The following is a 21,594-nucleotide window of genomic DNA, read 5'->3' as shown; positions in this document are numbered from 1 at the left end:
ACATTTATTCTGAAATTGCTTCTTTTTGTTGTCAGAGTTGTTTGTAATTAGATCTGGATCTGGTCTAATGCAAAAAAGCAGTGAAATCTCCCTTTTTTGCTTTTTAATAAATAAACTGTGTGTTTCAAAGACATTTTAGCCTCTCTGGGATAATGTAGTCTAGATTTGATCTGTTAATAGTTTGGGGTTTTAGATCAGGACCTGGTCCAATGTGATTCAGATGCAAAAAATGCAGTAAAATCTGTATTATTTGCATTTTAACACTTAGGTTTGGCCTCTGTAGGATCAGTCTTGGTAGATCTGAACCTGGTCTAATGTGGTACATGCATCCAAAAAGCTATTAAATCACATATTTGTGCATTTTCATGAATAGAATAAATGTTTTACCAATCAGATGGTGTGCTTTAAACACCTTTGGCCCTCTCTGGGGCAAGCTAATCTGGATTTAATGTGTTAATATGTTGTGGTTTAAGATCAGGACCTGGTCCAGTGTGGTCCATATGCAAAAAAAAATGTAGCACAATGTAAAAGTGTTGCATTTCAACAAATTATTTTTGGCAATTGTAGGACAGTCGGATCAGATTTGAGCAGTCTTAGAGCGATTTTAAATCTGGACCTGATATGATGTGGTTTACATGCAAAAAACCCAATCAAATGACATATTTGTGCATTTTCATGAATAGAATAAATGTTTTACCAATCAGATAGTGTGCTTTAAACACCTTTGGCCCTCTCTGGGGCAAGCTAATCTGGATTTAATGTGTTAATATGTTGTGGTTTAAGATCAGGACCTGGTCCAGTGTGGTCCAGATGCAAAAACTGCAGTAAAATTTCTATTATTTGCATTTTAACAAATAGTTTTTGGCCTCTGCAGGACAATCTAGTCCAGATTTGATCAGTCTTGGCCGAGTGATTTTAAATCCGAACCTGTTCTAATGTGGTACATGCATGCAAAAAGCTATTAAATCGCATATTTGTGCACTTTCACAAATAGAATAAATGTTTTGCAAACCTGATAGTAAGTTTTAAAGACTTTTGGCCCTCTCTGGGACAATCTAATCTTGATTTAATCTGTTAATATATTGTGGTTTTAGATCAGGATCTGGTCCAGTGTGGTCCAGAAACAGTAAAATGTCATGTCTTTTGACAAATAGAATAAAGATCTCACAAATACTACACTGTATGTTTACTTTTTAGGGTCCTTCGCCTCTGCAGGACAGTCTAGTCCAGATTTAATCCGTCTTGCTAGAGTGATTTTAGATCTGGACCTGGTTTAATGTGGTCTGCATGCTAAAAAAACAGCTCACTGGTGCCACACTAAATACGAGTGAGTAAATTCGTACAATGAATTATTACAGGAAAGAAGGAAACATTTATTCTGCAGTAGTTTATTTTTGAGTTATATGCTGTTTGTTTTTCCACACATATTTGTATATTTCTACTCTTATTCTCTAATGCTGTTGTGGTTTTAACAGGTCCTGCTTCAAATTTATTTTTCCACATTTCCAACAGACAGTGAAAGCAACATTAAATTCCTATTTGATGATTTGCTCATTGTCGCATGTGTTGCCATTTCTCTGTATGAAATGAATGTGTTTCATATTAAGTCTAGATTAATGACTAAAATTGATTTGGAGAAGAGTCTGAGTTAAAGCCTCACTGTGACTCTAACTTGGAATCTTGTTTTGATCGTGATTCAACATTATTCTTGGCGTTTAATATTACCTGCTAGATGTGATGAAGTGGCTGTGAAATGTTGCATTGTTGTGAGATGTCTGAAGTCGGCAGCATTATTAGCACGTTGCCATTTACTGTCAAACCCACCTGAGGAAACCTGAATGTGTCCCAGTCTGATTCCTCACATTAGCCACACACAGAGTCCCTTTTGTTTTAAAGGTTTGAGTCAGCACTTAAATTCTTACTGAGATTTGAGGTTTGCCACCATGGTACTGCAGCTCTCCTTGTTATTTAGAGAAAAATACAGCCGGCGTTGCTTTAGCTCAGTCCCTTAACTAACAGTTAGATATATTGGTGTAAAATATAGCAGCGTTGAGAGCACATCAAGAGCAGCAGTAATTTCTTCCTATAGTTGTTGTTGCACAGAGAAGTCCCTTAGCTTTTGAGTTTATTTTCTTTCCGTCTTTTCTTTTCTTTTCTTTTCCTCATTGTCGTTTCAGTGTTTTTTTTATGCCCTATCTAAAGCACTATGAATTGCTATTGTGTTTGAGAAACACTGTGTTTTGTGTTGCCTCGACGCACTGGCAAACATGCACTCTGTTATTCTGAGAGTATCGTTCATGAAGGTTGGTCAAGGACAGATGAAGTCAAGCATTTCGGATATAAAATATTTTCAGCTTTTGAGGAAGTTTCATGGTGTTTTTCTAGCTGGTGACACAGACAGACTCAGACTAAATTGTAGTAATGTCTGTTAGACTCAAAAGATTTCTTCCTTAAATGGTTTGCAGATTTAGACAACATGTTGATGAAGTAATTTGGGAACAGTTTGACTTCAAGTTCATTATAGATTTGATACACACGACAGCAGCAGATCATTGTGGACCCTTATGGAATATTAGGTCTGTAGTTTATATTAAAATAATTTCCTATCAGATGCCTTCATATATATATATATATATATATATATATATATATATATATATATACTTACCAGATGCTGTGAAATTCCGGCTGCAGCATCTGATTTCTACGTGATATCACACTGGCTGTTCTCAATGTCACACACCTGTGAATAACTATTTTCCATCTTGACTCCATGTGCTCCAAGGAGAAAAAACATCTTGGAATGAGCTTATTCTCATTTGAATATATCTGTGTTTTCATTGTTCTTGCTGCACAGAATGTCCAGACTTGGAAACCTTTATTGAAGAGCTGGTGGAGAAGTACAGTAATTTAGAAATGGCATTTAATCTAATCTCAGTTATTTCCCCTGTCTTCAGCACCTAATCTCGCATCTTCAGGTGCCATCTTTGGCTTGATTGTACCTGGCTGAGCACATTTTTATCCTGCACTGCAGTGGGAACTTCAGCAACAGCTTTTCACCTCTCAGCTGGCAGTCCTATGACTGTCATTGTGACCTTCCTGTTAGCGGCCCACAGGAAGGGACTTTGCTTGATTATAATGCTGAGAGATGGGCTGTGTACCTTGGAACCAGTAGGCCACAGAATCTGCAGAGTTTGCACAGAGCTTTTTAGAATAACAAAGGATGCTTTTTTTTTTTCTCAAATATGGCGGTATTCCTGTGCAAACGCAGACGTTTTTTTTTAATGCTCAAACTTCCTGTTTTCTAGTAGGCTTGTATCTTCCCATTTCTTTCACGTTATGTTTCTCAGCGTGTTTGTGAGCGTTTGTGGATGTGTGAAAAGAGACAAACTTCGGTGCTGCTGCAGATGATAGTGACTCATTTACTAAAGATGAGGAACACATTCAGAGTTGGATGTAAACTAGCTCATCTGCTTCTGTTTATAGTTAAGCAAACCATGGTAGTTGTACTCAACAACATGCCTGTATCAGCCGGAGCCAGGCAGTGAGTAATATCTCTAAACTTACAGATACAAAGAGGGTTCTTTAATTGTGTTTGCTGTCTTAGAAATTCTCTGAAACGTTTGATTTCATCTTATGTCATAATATTATAAATGTCATAAATATGCCTGTCACACGTAGGTGCAGGGCTGGAACTGGACAATGATGAAAGAATAAAGCCTACACAGTGGCATTTAAAAAAAAAAAAACAGAATCTCAGTTGCAATCAGATTTTTGTCACGCTGAAAACATTTTGAAATGTTTTGATCCCACTTGGATCTTCTTCACAGCAATAACATTTAGATGACATTTAAGTCCCAACTGTATCTGCTTTGGGTCAAAACTGTAAGATTTTTCCCGCCCCAGTTGGTTCCTCGTCCACTCAAAACCTTTTAAATGACCTTTAGATCCCAGTCATGTCATCATCTGGTAAAAATGTGTCTCACTCGGTGAGCTGTAATGAAATATACAGCATTTAATTATATTTTTAGTTTGCAGATGCTGAGCAGGAAAAACACATCATTGTACTATCAGACGAGGAAACGCATGCAGCCTGTCCAGCTGTCCCTAAGTTGAACTGCTTGCAGCTCACCCAAAAAAATGTAGGGTACATTTTTTTCTGCATTGTCAAACAGAGCCACGAGTTTCTGCACACTCATTCTTCCTTCCTGCCTGGATACTGCTTACATACACATATTTTAGTTCATTTTCTGGCCTGCATTCAAATTCTTCAAGCTTCCACTGTCTCTGTAGAAGATTTGGTTGGTGCTTTTTCTGTTCCCCATCGATCAGTTGTGTGGTTCTCCAAAAGCTCTGCAGTGTTGTCAGGAGTCCTTTTGTTTTGACCGATGACCCCCCCCATGTTGAATATAAATACTAATTGAGACAGAAAGGGAAGCAGATTAGACTGTTTGTGCTTTGACATTCAGACTGGGAAACTCCTCAGCAAGCATACAGAATACCTTGTCTTATCCATGGTTAGACTTGTGCACAGACTGGAGGAGCCTAATATGTCTTAAAAAAGCAGAAGCATGTATTATTGTCAAGAACTAGATGGTGTGTAAATAACAAAATCATAATAGGAATTACCAAAAATATAAATCTTAAAACTATCTGTGGCTAATTAGGTAGACTTTCCAGTTTTTTTGCCAAGGACATTATTCTGTAAGCGAGCCTACATTTAGAAAAACCTTTCAAGTATTATTTTCCAGATGGCATAATGAAGGGATTATTTTTTTTATTCATGTGATTCACTATTAGACTTAATGAGGCATTTGACATGAAAAATAGATTTATTTTCTGCGACTGCTTCCAAACATGAAGGCCAGTAGAATTTTTGGATCGCTAATTCCAAGCGGTGGTTTTTGCGGGGGAGTGTTCAGTGATGGCTCCTGTCAAAACAAGCAAAGTGTCCCACACAGAAAGGATTAAAAGTTGTGATCTCTGCTTTCTGTAGTTGTTAATGTCCGAAAGGTCAAAGGAGAAACTGATTTGAAACTGTGCGTTTTTTTTCATGAGTAGAAGTCGGTAGGGTGCAACGGAATCCAGTTCACGTTGAATTTGTTTGGTCAGCCCAATAAAAACAAAGAGTGAAGGAACGCACAATGATGAGACAAGATAAGATGGATGGAGGTTGGCTTGAGGAGCTGATGATCTTCTAAACCACAACAGTTTCTGGGTGTTTTTGTGTTTGTTTTTTGCTCATGTCATATTTTTGTTCACTGTGGGCTAATTTTTCACTGCAGTTGAATTTCTTTGACTGTTTGTTTTATTGAAATTGGCAAATGCTTGATTGAATTTTTTAGTGTGGCTGTTGGTCAAATTTTCCTTCGCTTCTGTGTTGCACAAAAGAGTACAACTTTTAGTTTTTTAACAGACAAGGCTCAGTGCAAATGGCTTATTTTATGACAGATTTTTAAATGAGATGTGGATATTTCCAAGCTAGTTTAAAAATTTACTTTTATGTATTTAATTTTACCCTGGAAATAGATTTCAACAACATGTTTAACCACTTGGCTTTTGGAAAGTTGAAAGTTGGACTATTTTTTCAGTTTTTACAATTTCTGGCTCTGGTAAATATTATAAATCTGGCAGTGTTGTTTCTTTGTTTTTTGTTTTTAAAGACAAAATACAATTCTAACCTGCAGTTTTAGGATTAAGAAGTAGTTTCCCTAAACGTCTTTCACCAGTTTTGTACTGAACTTATTTAACTTGGTGCTTTGGGCAATGCATCTAAAGATATATGACGCATTGAAAAATATGGAGTTTGCATTTCAATAGAGGTTGTTATTAATTATTTATTTGCTGCATCTACTTGTTTATGCTTTACATCTCGATATATATGCTTTACACGATATGCTGATTTTTTTTTTTTTAATGCACTGTCTGATTTTTAGTCTCTGCACCATGTTGGAGCAATCTTTCCGTGCACATTTTAATTTGCTCCCACTCTTTCCCGCAGGCCTACAACATCCACGTCAACGGTGTGCTTCACTGTCGGGTACGCTACAGTCAACTTCTTGGCCTCCACGAACAGGTGAGGTTTCATGATGTACCCGTTGCACAGGTCTGCATGTGTGCTGCTCTGGATGCTGTGTAAATGCCACCGCGCCCACCCAGTGTGACCTTTCACTCGTCTTTGTGTCTCTCGGTCGATACATCAGCCCTCCCATCGCTTCCAATCACGACCACGGTGGCTTGAAAAGTCCTGTGTTCTCGTCGTTCAGAGCATTCCGACTATTGCCTGTAAATATGCAGTATTATGGAGGAGGCTGGAGGGGGTGGGTGACATGGAAGGAATGTTCTTGGCCTTTCTTACACTTCACCTGCTGGGAAAAGGAACTTAATCTGAAAAAGAAATGTTGTTGGAAAGTGTTGAGTTGCCTGGTCTTAAGCATTTTTCAGCCTCTGCCTCAGTGAAAGCTTTACACAGAGCCAAAGCTAGTTTTCAGAGCTGTTATTAGGCAATTAGTGTATTCAGCGTCTGCTTGTTTTCTGCAGTGCCGGGCTTCAAAATTAACCCACTTGTGTCAGTGCTTCACTGATCATGTCAACAAGTTAAATGCATTGTCTGTGAGAGATGAGGGATGTTAATGGTATAATGCAGCACATTGAAGCCCACACTATACAGCCTTATAGAAATGGCCAGTCTCCTGCTTTTACACATTAATAAATAATCAAGCAAGGGCCAAACTTTGCAGTCTGCATCCTCAAGTCTGTGTTATCCAGTCTGACAGTTGCCGTTGCCTGGCAACAGGGTGTGTGAAAGACACACTTGAATCTTTAAGCAACAACCCCAAAGGGCCTCCTGTGGCGTACGCATGACCCCGAAACACTCTGATTATGGGGCACACACTCTACTGCAGAGAAAATATGAATGTTAATTGTTTCTTTTGTTTCCTCGCTTGTATAGTTTCATAACAAGTCCATACCTCTGCTGCAGCTGGAGCCTGTTTAAAGTCCACAGTAAAAACACGGCCAGCCCTGTTGTAAAGATGCTGCACAAGCTTGCATTTATGTCAGACTAAGGGACTCTGATGAATCTGTATTCTGTGCTCTGTGGCTGTGACATCTAATTTGTCTGTGTAACCAGTGTTGCCTCTGACGTACTGAAAATACCAAAGGGCACTATGTCGAGGTGAAAATTACCTCCCTTCCTCAAGCACCCACTGTGGCCTACCTACATCATTCCACATGTGCCGGACCTGTGTGTTTCCTAAGGAGAAAAAAATGTTCCAGTGAATTCCTAATGATGAGTGTGAAGAATTGCTTTAGCCTGCAGCAACACGGAGGTTAAAATTAAACCACATTTCACGTGTGATTCTTAATTTGTTCGCTCTTTAGTTTAAGACTTCCACAGTTCAAAGCGACCAGCCCTCAGATGATAGAAAATGGAAAGAAATGAGTCAAGAAACTGGAAGACAAAGTGAACTTGGACTGACTAGACATTCAAGGTTCCAGATGTGTGTCTGGGGTGTGTGTGTGTTATGCACGGAAACTCCACCAGCTAGCTGTTGAAAAAGGGCTTAAAAATAAACCTGTGATTCATCTCAGACCGTCTGAATGTACCTCTTAGAAAAATGAACTCTTAAATTCAAGAGGCTACTACTCTATACTGAAAGCAACAGGTTTAATCATATAAACCCGTATGTGGTCTCAGAGATGTGATTATCTTATTAAAAAGCACAGACTCTTCTGAAATAGCCTCTTTTAACTGTTTAAATCAGAGCTATGCAGGTTTTGTTGGCTTCACAGCTTGTGCTTTGCATTAACAGATAAAGAAAGAATATGGCAGCAATGTGGTGCCTGCCTTCCCCCCAAAGAAGATCTTCACACTGACCCCTGCCGAGGTCGAACAGAGACGAGAACAGCTGGAGAAATACATGCAGGCTGGTAAGTTATTCGTGCTGAATGGACCTTTTACAGATGGCTTGTATTGCATTTCACTTCGTTGGGATGAATTTAAATCCTAGCTACGTTGTGGTTGTTTTTGTCAGTGTTTAAATTCTTCTTTGAAATGCAATTCACATAGTTTATACCCCCTTTTAAGTGTGGAGAGTAGGGGTGTTTTTCATGCCACGAGAAGGGGGGAAAAATTGCATGGCCAGAGTTTCTTTTTGAAACTGTAACATTGCAGCTCAAACATAATTTCCTTTAAATGCATCTCCACAACAATCACAAGAATGAGTTGGCTTTGGTGTCTGTGGGGAGTCCAGCCATACGCTAGTCTCTTCATGCCACATAAAAGCACAAGTGTTGCACCGAATAACTGATGATCTGAACAGAGAGCGAGCCGGGATACAAAGCTTCACTTGACAGAGATACGCTGGCACACCTGATGGTGAAAAAGTCAGGATCTCAGCCGTGGCAGGGGTTTAAAAAGTCTGACGGATTTGAATTCTCCAGTGATGACGCTGCTGTCTGAATTCTAAACTGAATGCCATAAAGATCAGGACTGCACTAGGAGAGGCACGCTTTAAAAAAATAATAAACAAATAAATAAACTTGCTCAATTTGGGTGGTTGTCATCAGATTACCCAATTTTGTAAACAGGTCAAGGGTGCGTTTTCTGCATGCACACATGAATTAGTGGAACTGGCAGCAATGCGGAGGGTTTGTTTTAATCCTTTCAAGCACTGGCGGTTACAGCAGAACAAGGAAGCGTTGTTTGAGTGCGTATTTGCTCATAGTCTGGTAGCATACGCACACAGGGTGTTCTTGGCGACGACTTCACTTGGTTACATCATGGCTTTTTACATAGTTATGGAAAATGAACTGCCACCAACACAATCTGCTCTGACGCAGATGGATCAGGACTTTCACATTTTGACAAACGATTAGACTAATTTGTAAAAGGATGATAGTGGACAGAATGATAGACGTACTCTCTGTCATGGTGTGGTACAAGCTCATCATGTAACTGACTGAATGCAAGGCCTCAGTAGAAAACGAGACAAACAAGAGAATTGTTCAAGTTTAGTTCCAAAGAATTTACAGTTAAGCCATTGCCAGAGAACACGTTATATATTTTTAAAGTTTAGCTAAGCCCAGGTGTCCACATAGCATTTTTGTTGAAAATCTCCGCTGGTGTCGTCACAGTTGCTACTTTTCAGGCTACTAGTCATATGGGTGGAAACTGTCAGCCATGGTAACCAAGAAAATGGAGAAGAAGCTTGATCTAGCCTAGTCTGTGTATTATGTCAGACGGAGACGGTTGCCTGACAATAACAAGCAGGTCATAAAAAGCAAAGTGACAATTGCTAGTCCAGTCATACAACAGCAGTTACATATTAAGATATTGCTGCAGGAGAAGATGTCTCTTTTGATGGAACTCTCCCCAAAACCCAGAGAAAGACACTATTTAGACAACTGCTTCAGCAAATGTCTGGAAAGGTCCAAACCATTTCACAAGAAAACAATTAAATTGCGTGATAAGAAGAAGTAATAGGAAATGGTTCCCCTTAAACAAGTGTTTACAACAAGTTGCTGAGTTATCAGTTCAGAACTGAACATTTCTTTTAGACTTCCATCACTCCTTTAAAACCACAGAACACTGAGATAGGACTAATATTGGATTCATGTTGCTGGTTGGCTTTCGCTCATTGGTCTCTTGTGTATTTCCTAACAGTCCGTCAGGATCCTTTGCTTGGAGCCAGCGAGATGTTCAACAGCTTCTTAAGGAAAGCACAGCAGGTTGGTAACTTTTCACCTTTTAACTGAAAAAGAATATTATTTGTTGCACCGACATGATCAACAGACCTGTCAGGAGGTGGGGAATGTTCAAACCAAGATGCTGATGCAGGAATTTCTGTTCCACTAGTAATTAGTTTTGGCATCACGGTGGCGTGAGGTAGAAGTGTTCTCGCCGTTTGTCGCAATTTGTGGCAGCACATACTGTTATCTAGGACTGTGTCATCTTTTCTTGTAAGCTCCTGGTTGGATGTGTCAGATTATGTCTGGCTTGCCAGCTGAAACGTGAGGAATGATGAGATCAAACGTGGAACTGGGAGGAAAGCAACCTTTTGCCAGCATAGTTGCATTGTGTGTGGGCACTGGATCCTTTTGAACAATTACATTATTAAAAAAGAGCAAAGACTGACACACCTGATGATTCATCCCCATGAGATTTCCCAAAAAGCTCTTTTCTGCAGTACCAGGCAAACATGTTGGATGCTGTAAGAACACAGTAATTTCAAATGGATGATATGTCGATGATTTATTCAGGCCAGGATGCAGAGTTGACTTGTCATCTTATAGGTTGTGACCTGCAGCGCTGTAAATCACCCTAACGGACAGATTCATCCATCTGCAGCCACGTCACACCCATTCTGCTTCTTTTCCTCTGCCCTCCTCTGCTCTCACATTAGCACATTAGAGTCAATGTTCATGGATTCCCCATCCACAGCCCACTGTGAGGACGGCAGGTGCTGAATAGGAGATGACTTACCACCCAGTGTTGTTGTTTCATCTGCACCTGTAGTGGTGGGGCTGTTCCTGAAGATCCCCACTGTGGGAACAGAAAAGACAAGCGATGATGATGGACTGCCTGAGGACAGGACAGACTGGAGCTATCCACTCCAAGATTTCATGTTTTTTTTTGTTAATATCAGCTTTGAAGCTTTTATTTGGAGTCTGAATTGTTATTCATTGATTTTGTGGGTCGTCTGTCTTATTCAGTTAAGGAATGAACTCAAGCATAAACAGCAGAGTTAAACTGAAATGATTGAAATTGCTGTTTCTGTGTGAGCTGACAAAAGTAAAATGGGTAGATGAGAAGGATGTAGCTATAATAGTGTGCTTTAATCGTCAGTCTATTGATGAATTTGATAAAAAAAAATAAGTTGATTATACTGCAAGATTTAGTTGAAAATGATGTGATCTGCTTTTCATGTGTAGGTGTATTCTCATTTTCTTATTGTGAACTGAATACTTGGGGGTTTCATGATATTGGTTCGACAAAACAAGACATCAGATCTGGAAAATTGAGAAAAGATGCTAAGATAATAATATGTACAAAATAATTGATAATGGAAACAATAAATAACATAACAGTCCAATGGACTACAATACAAGTGAATGATTATAAAAGTTTTATTTATAAATGGCTAAAAATTGATTTGTTGTCAAACACTTTATATGGAGCTTATGGTTTTTTTTGCCCTTAATCAGTCCTCATAATCTGTTTGTTGCAGACTTTATTGTATTTATTGCATAATAATAGCCAATTTTTTGTATCTTCTCCGTCTGAATCCAAACCTAACATGCTTGCAACACATTGTTAGGCATGTTTGGGTTATTCTTTGAGGAAAAAAATAGATTCCATGCTCAACTTTTGAAGCAATACAGCTGCACTATAATATCTTTTGTGTCAACAGTTGATCAGACTCATTGCATTAAAGTGCAGCCATTCGGTTTTGTTTGAAGGAATTCTACACTGCCAGTATTTATACTTCAGCCCGTATTTTTTCCATCTTTGTGTCCTGGTGCGATTTTGTTGATGACCGATAGGAATGAAAACACGTCTCTTACCCATGAAGCTGAATTGAAGCACGCTCTGTTTTGTGTCATTCCCACAGGAGACCCAGCAGATTCCCACAGAAGAGGTTGCTCTAGACATCTGCCTCTCCAACGGTCAGAAGGTTACAGTCAACATTCTGACCTCGGATCAGACGGAGGATGTCCTTGATGTAAGTGCACTCAGTTGCAGAGAGCAGAGACACATTTTCACACAGTCTCCAACTTTACATTTTAAGAATAATAATTGCATTTTTCAATCTCAGTGCCGTTGAATGTGCCACCACTTGAAGCCGATGCACAAATACAGAGTTTAAGGACATATAAGAATTAATTCCTCCATAGTGAATAGAAGTAATCATGTTATAATTACACCTGACTGACTCTGCATGTGGCCAGTTGCCTTGACAAGGTTAACATTATCGGAGTTTGTGTTTTTTCTGCAGCCTCTGCAGTATTTGTCTGTTTAACTAGAGGCATTTGAGTGCAGCTCTTCATAACAGATCTGGCAGAAACCTGGGATTTCTCCAGGCAAGCAATATTGCTGCAAACTCTCCTGTGAGCTCCGAGACACTACATACAGTAAATCAAACTAGACAATTCCCGCTCGCGGAAATCGTGGGAGGGGCTCGGGATGTGTGCATGTCCGGAGCTGGGCAGGAGAGGGGTGTTTTTTGGTCCGTCACAGGCTTTTATTTTGAAATTGTGCTGTGCTTTTATTTTGAAAGGAAGAGACAGGAAGATCTCACCTGGTCAAAATTTGGATTGGAGTTACTCAAAAGGCTGTGTGAAGCTGAGAGGTTTAACTGACGTTTTCAGTCCGTCGAAGGCTTTTATTTTGAAATTGTGCTGTGCTTTTATTTTGAAAGGCAAAGACGGGAAGATCTCACCTGGTCAAAATTTGGATTGGAGTTACTGTAAAGGCTGTGTGAAGCTGAGAGGTTTAACTGGCGTTTTCAGTCCGTCGAAGGCTTTTATTTTGAAATTGTACTGTGCTTTTATTTTGAAAGGCAAAGACGGGAAGATCTCACCTGGTCAAAATTTGGATTGGAGTTACTGTAAAGGCTGTGTGAAGCTGAGAGGTTTAACTGGCAAATTGTGCTGTAAAGTAATTTTGAAAGGCAGAGACAGGAAGATCTCACCTGGTCAACATTTGGATTGGAGTTACTGTAAAGGCTGTGTGAAGCTGAGAGGTTTAACTGGCAAATTGTGCTGTGCTTTAATTTTGAAAGGCAGAGACAGGAAGATTTCACCTGGTGAAAATTTGGATTGGAGTTACTCGAAATGCTGTGTGAAGCTGAGAGGTTTAACTGGCATTTCCAGTCTGTCGCAGGCTTTTATTTTGAAATTGTGCTCTGCTTTTATTTTGAAAGGCAAAGACAGGTAGATTTCACCCTGTCAAAATTTGGATTGGAGTTACCCCAAACCAGGGGTGTCAAACTCAGTTCCTGGAGGTCCACTATCCTCTGTGTTTTAGATGTTTACCTCTTCCAACACACCTGATTCAAATGATCAGCTTATCATGAAGCTCTGCAGAAGCATTATAACAAGCCTGATCATTTGAATCAGGTGATTTGGAACAGGGAAACATCTAAAACATAGAGGATTGGAGTTACTCTAAAGGCTGAGTGAAGCTGAGAGGTTTAACTGGCGTTTCCAGTCCGTCACAGGCTTTCATTTTAAAATTGTGCTGTGCTTTTATTTTGAAAGGCAGAGATGGGAAGATCTCACCTGGTCAAAATTTGGACTGGAGTTATTGTAAAGGCTGTGTGAAGCTGAGAGGTTTAACTGGCGTTTCCAGTCCGTCACAGGCTTTTATTTTTGAAATTGTGCTGTGCTTTTATTTTGAAAGGGAAAGACAGGAAGATCTCACCTGGTCAACATTTGGATTGGAGTTACTCTAAAGCAGGGGTGTCAAACTCTGTTCCTGGAGGTCCACTATCCTCTATGTTCTAGATGTTTCCCTCTTCCAACACACCTGATTCAAATGATCAGCTCATCATCAAGCACAGCAGAAGCCTGATAACGAGCCTGATCATTTGAATCAGGTGTGTTGGAACTGAGTTTGACACCCCTGCAAAAATGGCTGTGTGAAGCTGAGAGGTTGAACTGATTTTCAGGCTGAAATGCAGCTCCTGTGGAGGTATTGGGTGTGAAGGTGGGTGTGGCACTCCAATGAGTCTGTGTGTGTGCGTGGGACCATGCCTGCGCGTGTGTAAGGGCGGTTGCTATGGGCCCCATAGCAACGGTGCCTGCCACAGACAGCAGAAAAGTGCTTCTCAGCAGCAGCGTGCAACCTCCCGTTCTGGCGCTAATTGTGGGCTAACCGTGAATGCTAGCTGAAAACTAAAATGACCGTGAGCGAGAGGAAGGCTGTGGCTATTCAATCATATGATTATTTTCCAAATATTGTGAGAAATGACCGAGTTACAGCGATTTAAAAACCACTGTCCCTCCATGAGCCAGATGATTCAGTTTACATTGGTTCCTATGGAGAGAACGGTGCGACTTTGCTCTAAACTGCTGCCTGCCATTTCACTTCAGAAAGAGCGAGGTCTTCAAACTTGGATTCATTTGAATCACAGGAAATTTGTCTACAATCTGACCAAATTTCATTCCCCTAACATTTATCGTTTGGTCGTGGGGGCGATGCGATCGGGAAATTTTCAGGCGGATTTTTCACCTCTCCTCCACTCTACCAACTGACATGCCGCACTCTAACCAGAGCAGATTTTGAGAATTTTCACTTTTTGAGGACTCACTGATCAAAAACTGTAAATCTCAGCCTGACATAAACTACATTCCTGCGGAGACAAGAAAAATCACTACGTTTTGATGGTTAAATGAAGTTTCTAGGTGAACGTATGGCGAAGCAGTGGCGTTTGGAAAACAGTGGATTTTTCAAGCCGATTTTTTTTGGTCCCCATTCATTTCTATGGGATTTTTTGCGCTGTTTTTTGCGAATAATTCTGCGAAAAAATGACGAATTTCTTAGAAAAGTCATAGCACACTATTCCCGATGAAGCCGCACGTTTTGATATATAATTTATTTTGGTTTTCTCAAAGGCCTAGGACGAGTTACGAATCGAAAAACGGCGGAAGTTGAAGAAAATATAATAAACGCAGCAGGAGAACAATAGTGGCTCGGGCTGCATGCTGCAGCCCCGAGCCCCTAATTAAGTCGTGTTTATTTATTTAGACCCTCCTCACCAGAGCTGTACTTATGAAGTCTGGGCGACTTCGATCCGATCAAAGAAAATGAGAAGAAGTGAACAAACTTAAACACAGCACACTGAGTAGCATGTTGAAAATGCTTCAAAGGTCTATTTAATCATACACAACATACAAAACCCCCAAAGTAGTAATTATAGTGAGATGATGAAGTAAGAAAATGTACATTTCTGTAATATTTAACTTCTGTTTTTCAAATCTGTGTCAAATAGTTATGTAACCTTTAATCTTCAGTGGCCATAAAAATACATAACAGCACACACTAAAACACCCACACACAGTACACGTTACTGTTTCATCATGATGTCTTTTTGATCGATCTTGGCTTAAAATCAAACTTGTTATAACGCCTCTAAAACGCCCTTATCAAAGTTTAACCACAGTTAACTTGTGTTACACCAGAAATGCCAGACTTTTTTGTTCAGTTCAGCAGTTCAACAGTTGTTTGCAGCATTTGGTTCAGTTTCTATTTAAATCATAGGAGTTACAGGTGGTCTCTGTCATGCTGGAGAAAGATTGTTGTTTTTTACCATATTTAGATAGTTAACATACATATGATTTACTGTTTCTCTCACTCCTACTGGCCCTTCAGCTGTTAAATCATGTGTTTATGCAAATTTGCATTTAGTCCTTTGCTTATTCGTGCACTATTAAGCATTAGGTCACTTCATGTACAGGCAAATTTCATGTTTGTTTGTTTGTTTTTTTTTTACCAAATGCCATGTGTGTACTGCAGCTCTCTCCATTATTATACTGGATTTGTCTGAACAAAACCATGACAGACATGATGAAAAAGAGACTTCTGTCTAAATAAATGGTAGAATGTTGCTCTGATGAATCCAGAAATGTTAGATATCCCATGTCACTGACTCTTCTTTCTATTATTTTTCCTTGCAACACTATCACTAATAAAGGCAGTCATTTTGATCCTACATGTTGCAGTATTTTGTAAGAAGGCAGTTTATTTTTTCGTTTTGATAGTTTTCCCTGTAAATTATTCTGATAAATTGAATCATGAGGCTCGGTAACGCAAGACGGTACATCCATCTTCCCAACAGAAATCAATACAAACCACTGAAACACATTGTTTGCTGAGTTGTAATAAGTGAGATGGTGAAGTATGACTTTGATACACACATTACTTCAAACGGAGCTGTTTTTAATCTTTTTTTTTTTTTTAAAGTTTACAGAAAAATGAAGCTCACACAATGCATTAATGAAACGTAACTCTCGCTTTTTGTGCAGGCTGTTGCAACGAAGCTTGACCTCCCAGACGAGCTTGTCGGTTACTTCAGTCTGTACCTGGTCCGTGAAGGCGTCGATGGAAGTTTAACATGTAAGTTCCAAATACGAAACAGAGTGAGTAAAGCAATTTGGACTAATTAATCATCCATCTCTGTTGGAAAGGTTTCCCTGCAGCGTCTTAAATGAAATGGTGAATACTGGTTAATTATACATGCAGCAATGAAGCAAAGTAAATGGTAACAAAAATCCATTTTAGCTGAAAGTTTGAATTAATCTGCCAACAAATATTAAGCATTATTTTTCCATTAAAAGGATCCATAAAACACTTCCATGAGCCGTTACTGCTGATTATTTAGGTCCCTGGAAAGCTTTTATCAGAAACTTCTGAACGTTCTCTTAGTGTTATCAGTTTTTTTTTTTTTGAAGCACTAAAACGAGAAACCATTAGATAACGAATGTTTATTAAGGCAAGCCAAGTGTGCAACACATCCAGTTCTTTGATAACGGGGTTTATATTTCCATTATTTTATGAGGTCAGCCAAGAAGTGTTCTCAAAAGACACGCAAATCATACAGAGCTCAAAGGACAAATTCATTTTAGAGAAAGGGACAGGAACAGAGGATTGTAGGATTTGGGATAAAAAGCATAATGAAAAAGAATATTAAGCTTCACTTAAGAATGTGATGTAATGTCTGTCTGTCTTTTACTTTAAATTCCCTGCAGTGAAGCACAAGGATCTATTCTAGCCACAAACCAGCAGCTCGCTTTATTTGCAGTAGTTAGTTTCAAAAAGAAGGACAGCATCGCCCCATGAGAGTTGTTATCTAGTGCTTGAGTTGCTGCTGCATCTCTTGCTAGAATGCATAATTAATTTATTAGGTGCTCGGTGAGAGCCAGTTGTTTGTTATCTGCTCCATGCAAAATAGCTGCAGTGTTTACAGCTTGCACATACCGCTATCTGCATGATTTCAGGTCAAGGATGTTGCTGTGGTTGAAATTCTGATACCTGACACTTGGGTTTCTTGCACAATACAGTCACACTCACTCACCAGCTTCTGATTAATACGGGATTTGTTTCACTTGGACTGTAAGAACAGCGCACAATTTCAGCAGACCACACAGTTGACCTGCTCTTTGAACTGCTTCTCAAATATAAAAATTCACTGATAATGTTTTGGGTGGAAGAAATTGTGTTTGTTGTCCATTTACATTTGTCTCAGTTGACTTTGTTTTCCCCATTCACTGTTTGCAGTTAGGGGCAATTTAGATTTGTAATGAATTATTTGAAAAACAGGTTTCTTCTGGCTGGAAATAACTTTAAAAATTAAGACACTGCGTCAGAGGTGTTTTTTACTCCATTTACTACCATTTTTACTGTCCTGTCCAAAACTATCAATACCCTCTCTCACACAGCAATCTTCTTGTAATTGCCTTTCAAATGTCTGCTTTGGGATTTTGAACCACTCCTCTTTGTGACGTTGTCCAGGTTTTAGAGGTCCAAAGGTTTCCTCATTGTCACTCTGGTGTTGAATTAATCTGGCCGGGCAGCTCAAACATTGTTTTCTGTTAACTGTTTCTTCACCGCTTTGGTTTTACTTTTTGGATTTTTGGTCATTAGGTTACATACTTCTCAAAGACAAGTCTCGGACTATCCAGTCCTATTTTCTCCCGATGCTGTTCACGTTGACATGATTGCCTTCGCCATTAGCTGGAAAAACACCTCCAGAACTTTGCTTCCCTGCTACCATGCTTGACCGCGGGGATTACGTTCTTGGGACTTGATGCTTCAGTTTTTGTCTTTATCTGACCACAGAACTTACCATCAAATCATCAAATCAGTCTTCTTGGTCATGGGTAGTTTTTTTTACAATTGAGATTTATGTGCTGATCTTGGAGAAATGGAGTCCTTTTTTGTCTGGCATCTATCCAGACCACCTTAACATGTTAATGCCAGAATCACTCAGATTCATCAGGACAGTTTGGTGGTCATCAATGGACTCTTCCTGGCTTTTCTCACTACATTCTGGCCAGGGCAGGGATTACCTCCATTTGAGATTTTTCACAATTGTACTTTTTGATGAGACTTTGCACTGTGGTCACTGTCACTCTAAACACATGGATTCCGCTTCCTAGACTCTTTGCTTTTCGCCATGACTTGCAATTAACTCATTGGCTGCCCGCTGTTTTCAGAGCAAAGAGCCCCCTACTGCCAGAGTTTTTAAGAATTTTGACAGATTTTTCAAGATCTACAGAATATCAACTTTTAAGACTACATAAATATTGAAACTATCAAAAGAAAGTGTAGATTCTCTTCTTTCATCAGGAAAAAAGTTTGTTTCTAGCATTTTCGGTTCTAAAGTTATCGGCAGCAGAACATTGGGTCGTTTCAGCAAAAACACCTGTTTTTGACCAAAAAACAGAGATAACGAGCTTTTTGTACAGAGAGGCACATCAGTCACTTTGATGCCAATATTTTTTGGTTTAGTGACATCCCACACAACTGAACAGTTGTTTACTTATATGAAACAACAAAAACAACTCGGAAAAAGCATTTTGAGGTCAACTTTTTAACCTTTTGTTAGCTAAATCATTTATTTACAAACAAACAACACAAGTCAACATTTTGGTTCAGAGCAGTACATCTTACAAAATATAAACAATCTATTTTTAGGTGTGTGTGTGTGTCTGTGTGTGTATGTGTGCTCGCTCTAAACTCATCTGACTCGGCTTCGTCAGATGAGCTCAAGAGAGCGGTGGTGGCGAAACCGAAAACTGGCGCGGCTTTGATCGCCAGCGACTGTTGGCAACGGCACTTTTTGCTGTCGCCCCACCATGGCCACTGTCTTTGTCATTCGTTTGGCCCACCGCAACACTCTCACGTTCCAAAACTCCAGGATTTTCACCGACAAGCTCCGACAGACTATCCTGCAGCCCCCCCAGTCAAAAAACATGATTGACGTCTATAGACGTCATTGGCAGTGAACGTTTGGATTTTAATTGACGTCTATAGACGTCAATGGAAGCGAATTAGTTAAAAACTACCTAATTTAGTGTATTAGAATGCTCAAAAATATTTGACAGATTACTGGGAACATTTGGAATGATGTAAAAGCTTCATTTTTATCAAAAATATGACAGTTTTATTTTCGAATTGGGATATTTTGGGACATGACATTATTAGTTGTACTGAAAGTTAATCATTCACATCAATTCATCAATATAGAATGTATTAGATTTGAAATTTAGAATGTGTATGGATATTTTTTCATACTTTCTCTTACTACCCACAACACTGTGCTATCAACACAAATTCAGTGTCAAACAAGTGGATTTTAAATTACATACATGACCCTTTTGAAAACAGAAATGCTGCAGTCTCTGTTTGCTTCTGTGTCAGAGCACGTCTTTGCAGAATATTTGCACCTGAATTCGTGAAAACGTCGGTAACACAGGGGAGCAGTTTGTAGCAGCATAAAGCCCTCCCACTGTCCCAACTATTCTCTTCTCTTCCACCTGCCAAATGCTTCCCTCACACACTCCAAATCCATTCCAGGCTGAAATTGGTGCCAGGTGAACTTCTGGAAATATCGCAGGCATTTTTTTTTTATATTCCACCATTAGAATCTCAAGATGTGAGTGCCATGAAAGAGCAGGGCCATGTGGTGAACATGACTCGACTGTTAGAATCCGGAGCCCGTGGATCAAACAAGACCGATAGTGGGAGGGTTGGCATAACGGGATTGCTAGAAAAATTCAATTCAACTTCCCAGAGGCCTGTTTGTAAATCAATACACGCTGTAAAATATGCAAAGACGTGTCAGGAAGAGCCAGTGCGTGATTATTCTGATCTTATTTGCGTTTTTACATCCAGTCTCCCACTGATGATTCACTCAGTCTAAAAATGTTCCAAAACATTTTAGGCGCTCGGTTTGTTTTTCAGTTTGTATTTTTATTACAGCTGAGATTAAAGTAACTGACGTGTGTTTCCTGTACACAGCATTTCACAGCACTTTTATAAACCTAACAGCAAACTAAGATGCTGTTCAGTCTTCTGATTTGTGGCGTTGAACACATTTATTGGTGCCTAAAAATGAGCAGCAGCAGGAAGGACCTGAGATCTGCTTCCTTAGGGAGTACAACAGCTGCACGTTATGGACACACACACCGGAGCCATTATCTTTTTTGAAGATACTCAAACACACTACGTTTTACTCTGCTGGGACCTGTCCAGATGGCATGTTCCTATCCGTCATTGTTTGTTGTTGCCATCATTATCCATGTCCTTGGGACTTGAGCTGCACTTGAGTCTAACTCTTTGTCTTTTTCGTGTCTCTCCCTCAGTTGTCCGGAAGCTACAGGAGTTTGAGCTGCCTTACGTTTCCATTACCAGCTTGCGGAGCTCCGAGTTTCACATAGTGTTACGGAAAAGGTACGAACCACCTGCTCACATCATGACATTGAATTCCCAAACATCTCTGATTTTATTGCTCATCTAAACCTATAAAGCACAAAGATGCTTGTCTTTGCAGCTCATAATACACCTGCTGTTCTTGGTGTAATTAAATTCAGTTCTCTTCTGTTTTTTTCTGGGTGTTGCTCAACAAACTTCTTAACTGTGGTAAACATTTGTTCTTGATGCGTCAGAGAGACGGTTAGGTTAACCGTAGACTGCTTATCTGATGCTCCCATTCTCTGTAAAGAGGTAGAATATTAGAAAATGAGCCAAACACAGTGCTTATCATGAGTAGAACTGTTGAGAAGTCAAAGATTCAACCCTGACGTGAATTTGATATTGCTGCACCAAACGGCTCCCAGTTTAACTACATTTAGTCATATTACAGTTTACATTTAAATGCTATAAATGTACAGTTGTGTATGTTTAACTGGTCATGCTGTAGTTAAACTAGACAAACACAAACAGGGAAGAAAGATAAGAAATAACTGAGGTTGCATTTAGTAAATACATGCTAATTGATCTTTCTATAGATTTTATGTCATATCTTTCAGCCCTCTTGCAGAATTCTCCACACTGCTCTTTTTAATTTAGAGCATCTTCAACTGTAGTAAGAATTATATTTCACTAATTAACTGGAAACCACGGAATCAGAGAGATCCTTTCGTGATGTTTAATCCCCTGAACTCCAAGTAGGTTCTGGGCATTTTCACTCACTGTGGACTCATCTTTCACTGCAGTGTAAAATTACTGCACCTCCATAGAAACAGCACAGCTACAAGTAGAGAGAACTTTAAAAAAAGTGTCCATTTTGCAGTAGATCACAGTTGTAATGCAGAGTAAAAGTTGAAAAAAATTGAAGAGACCTTTTTTGCAGCTGTTGCCAGTAATAGGGAAGATTAGAAATTACATACAGGTTTATTCAAAAAGAATGAACTGATTTCATTGCGCAATGTTTCAGTAAGGACAAGCAATGGAAAACTCCAGCCAAGTCACAAGTATTCTACTCACAATCAAGTTTTATTTGGTGTTTATGGCCATCGAATGACATCAAATAACAACGGCATCAGCTCAGTGGATCGTGATAGGCTGATATACATCTGGGAGGAATT

The 21,594-nt window shown here is 39.5% G+C and overlaps 1 protein-coding gene across 2 annotated transcripts in view; it reads left to right on the top strand.

Moving 5' to 3' along the window:
- Positions 1-21,594, top strand: part of snx17 (sorting nexin 17) — a 36,083-nt gene that overhangs the window by 1,035 nt on the left and 13,454 nt on the right. For both annotated transcript variants that reach the window (XM_051960529.1, XM_022211792.2), the window contains exons 2-7: positions 6,002-6,076; positions 7,815-7,932; positions 9,668-9,732; positions 11,616-11,726; positions 16,030-16,120; positions 20,371-20,458. In XM_051960529.1, coding sequence (XP_051816489.1) covers positions 7,923-7,932; positions 9,668-9,732; positions 11,616-11,726; positions 16,030-16,120; positions 20,371-20,458 — 365 coding nt within the window. In that variant the 5' untranslated portion in view covers positions 6,002-6,076; positions 7,815-7,922. The remainder of the gene's footprint in view (positions 1-6,001; positions 6,077-7,814; positions 7,933-9,667; positions 9,733-11,615; positions 11,727-16,029; positions 16,121-20,370; positions 20,459-21,594) is intronic.

The sequence above is a fragment of the Acanthochromis polyacanthus genome, chromosome 16 (genome assembly GCF_021347895.1).
Source record: "Acanthochromis polyacanthus isolate Apoly-LR-REF ecotype Palm Island chromosome 16, KAUST_Apoly_ChrSc, whole genome shotgun sequence".
NCBI classification, from domain to species: Eukaryota; Metazoa; Chordata; class Actinopteri; family Pomacentridae; genus Acanthochromis; species Acanthochromis polyacanthus.
The sequence above is the reverse complement of the archived record's forward strand: the minus strand, read 5'-3'. Positions and strand labels throughout refer to the sequence as shown.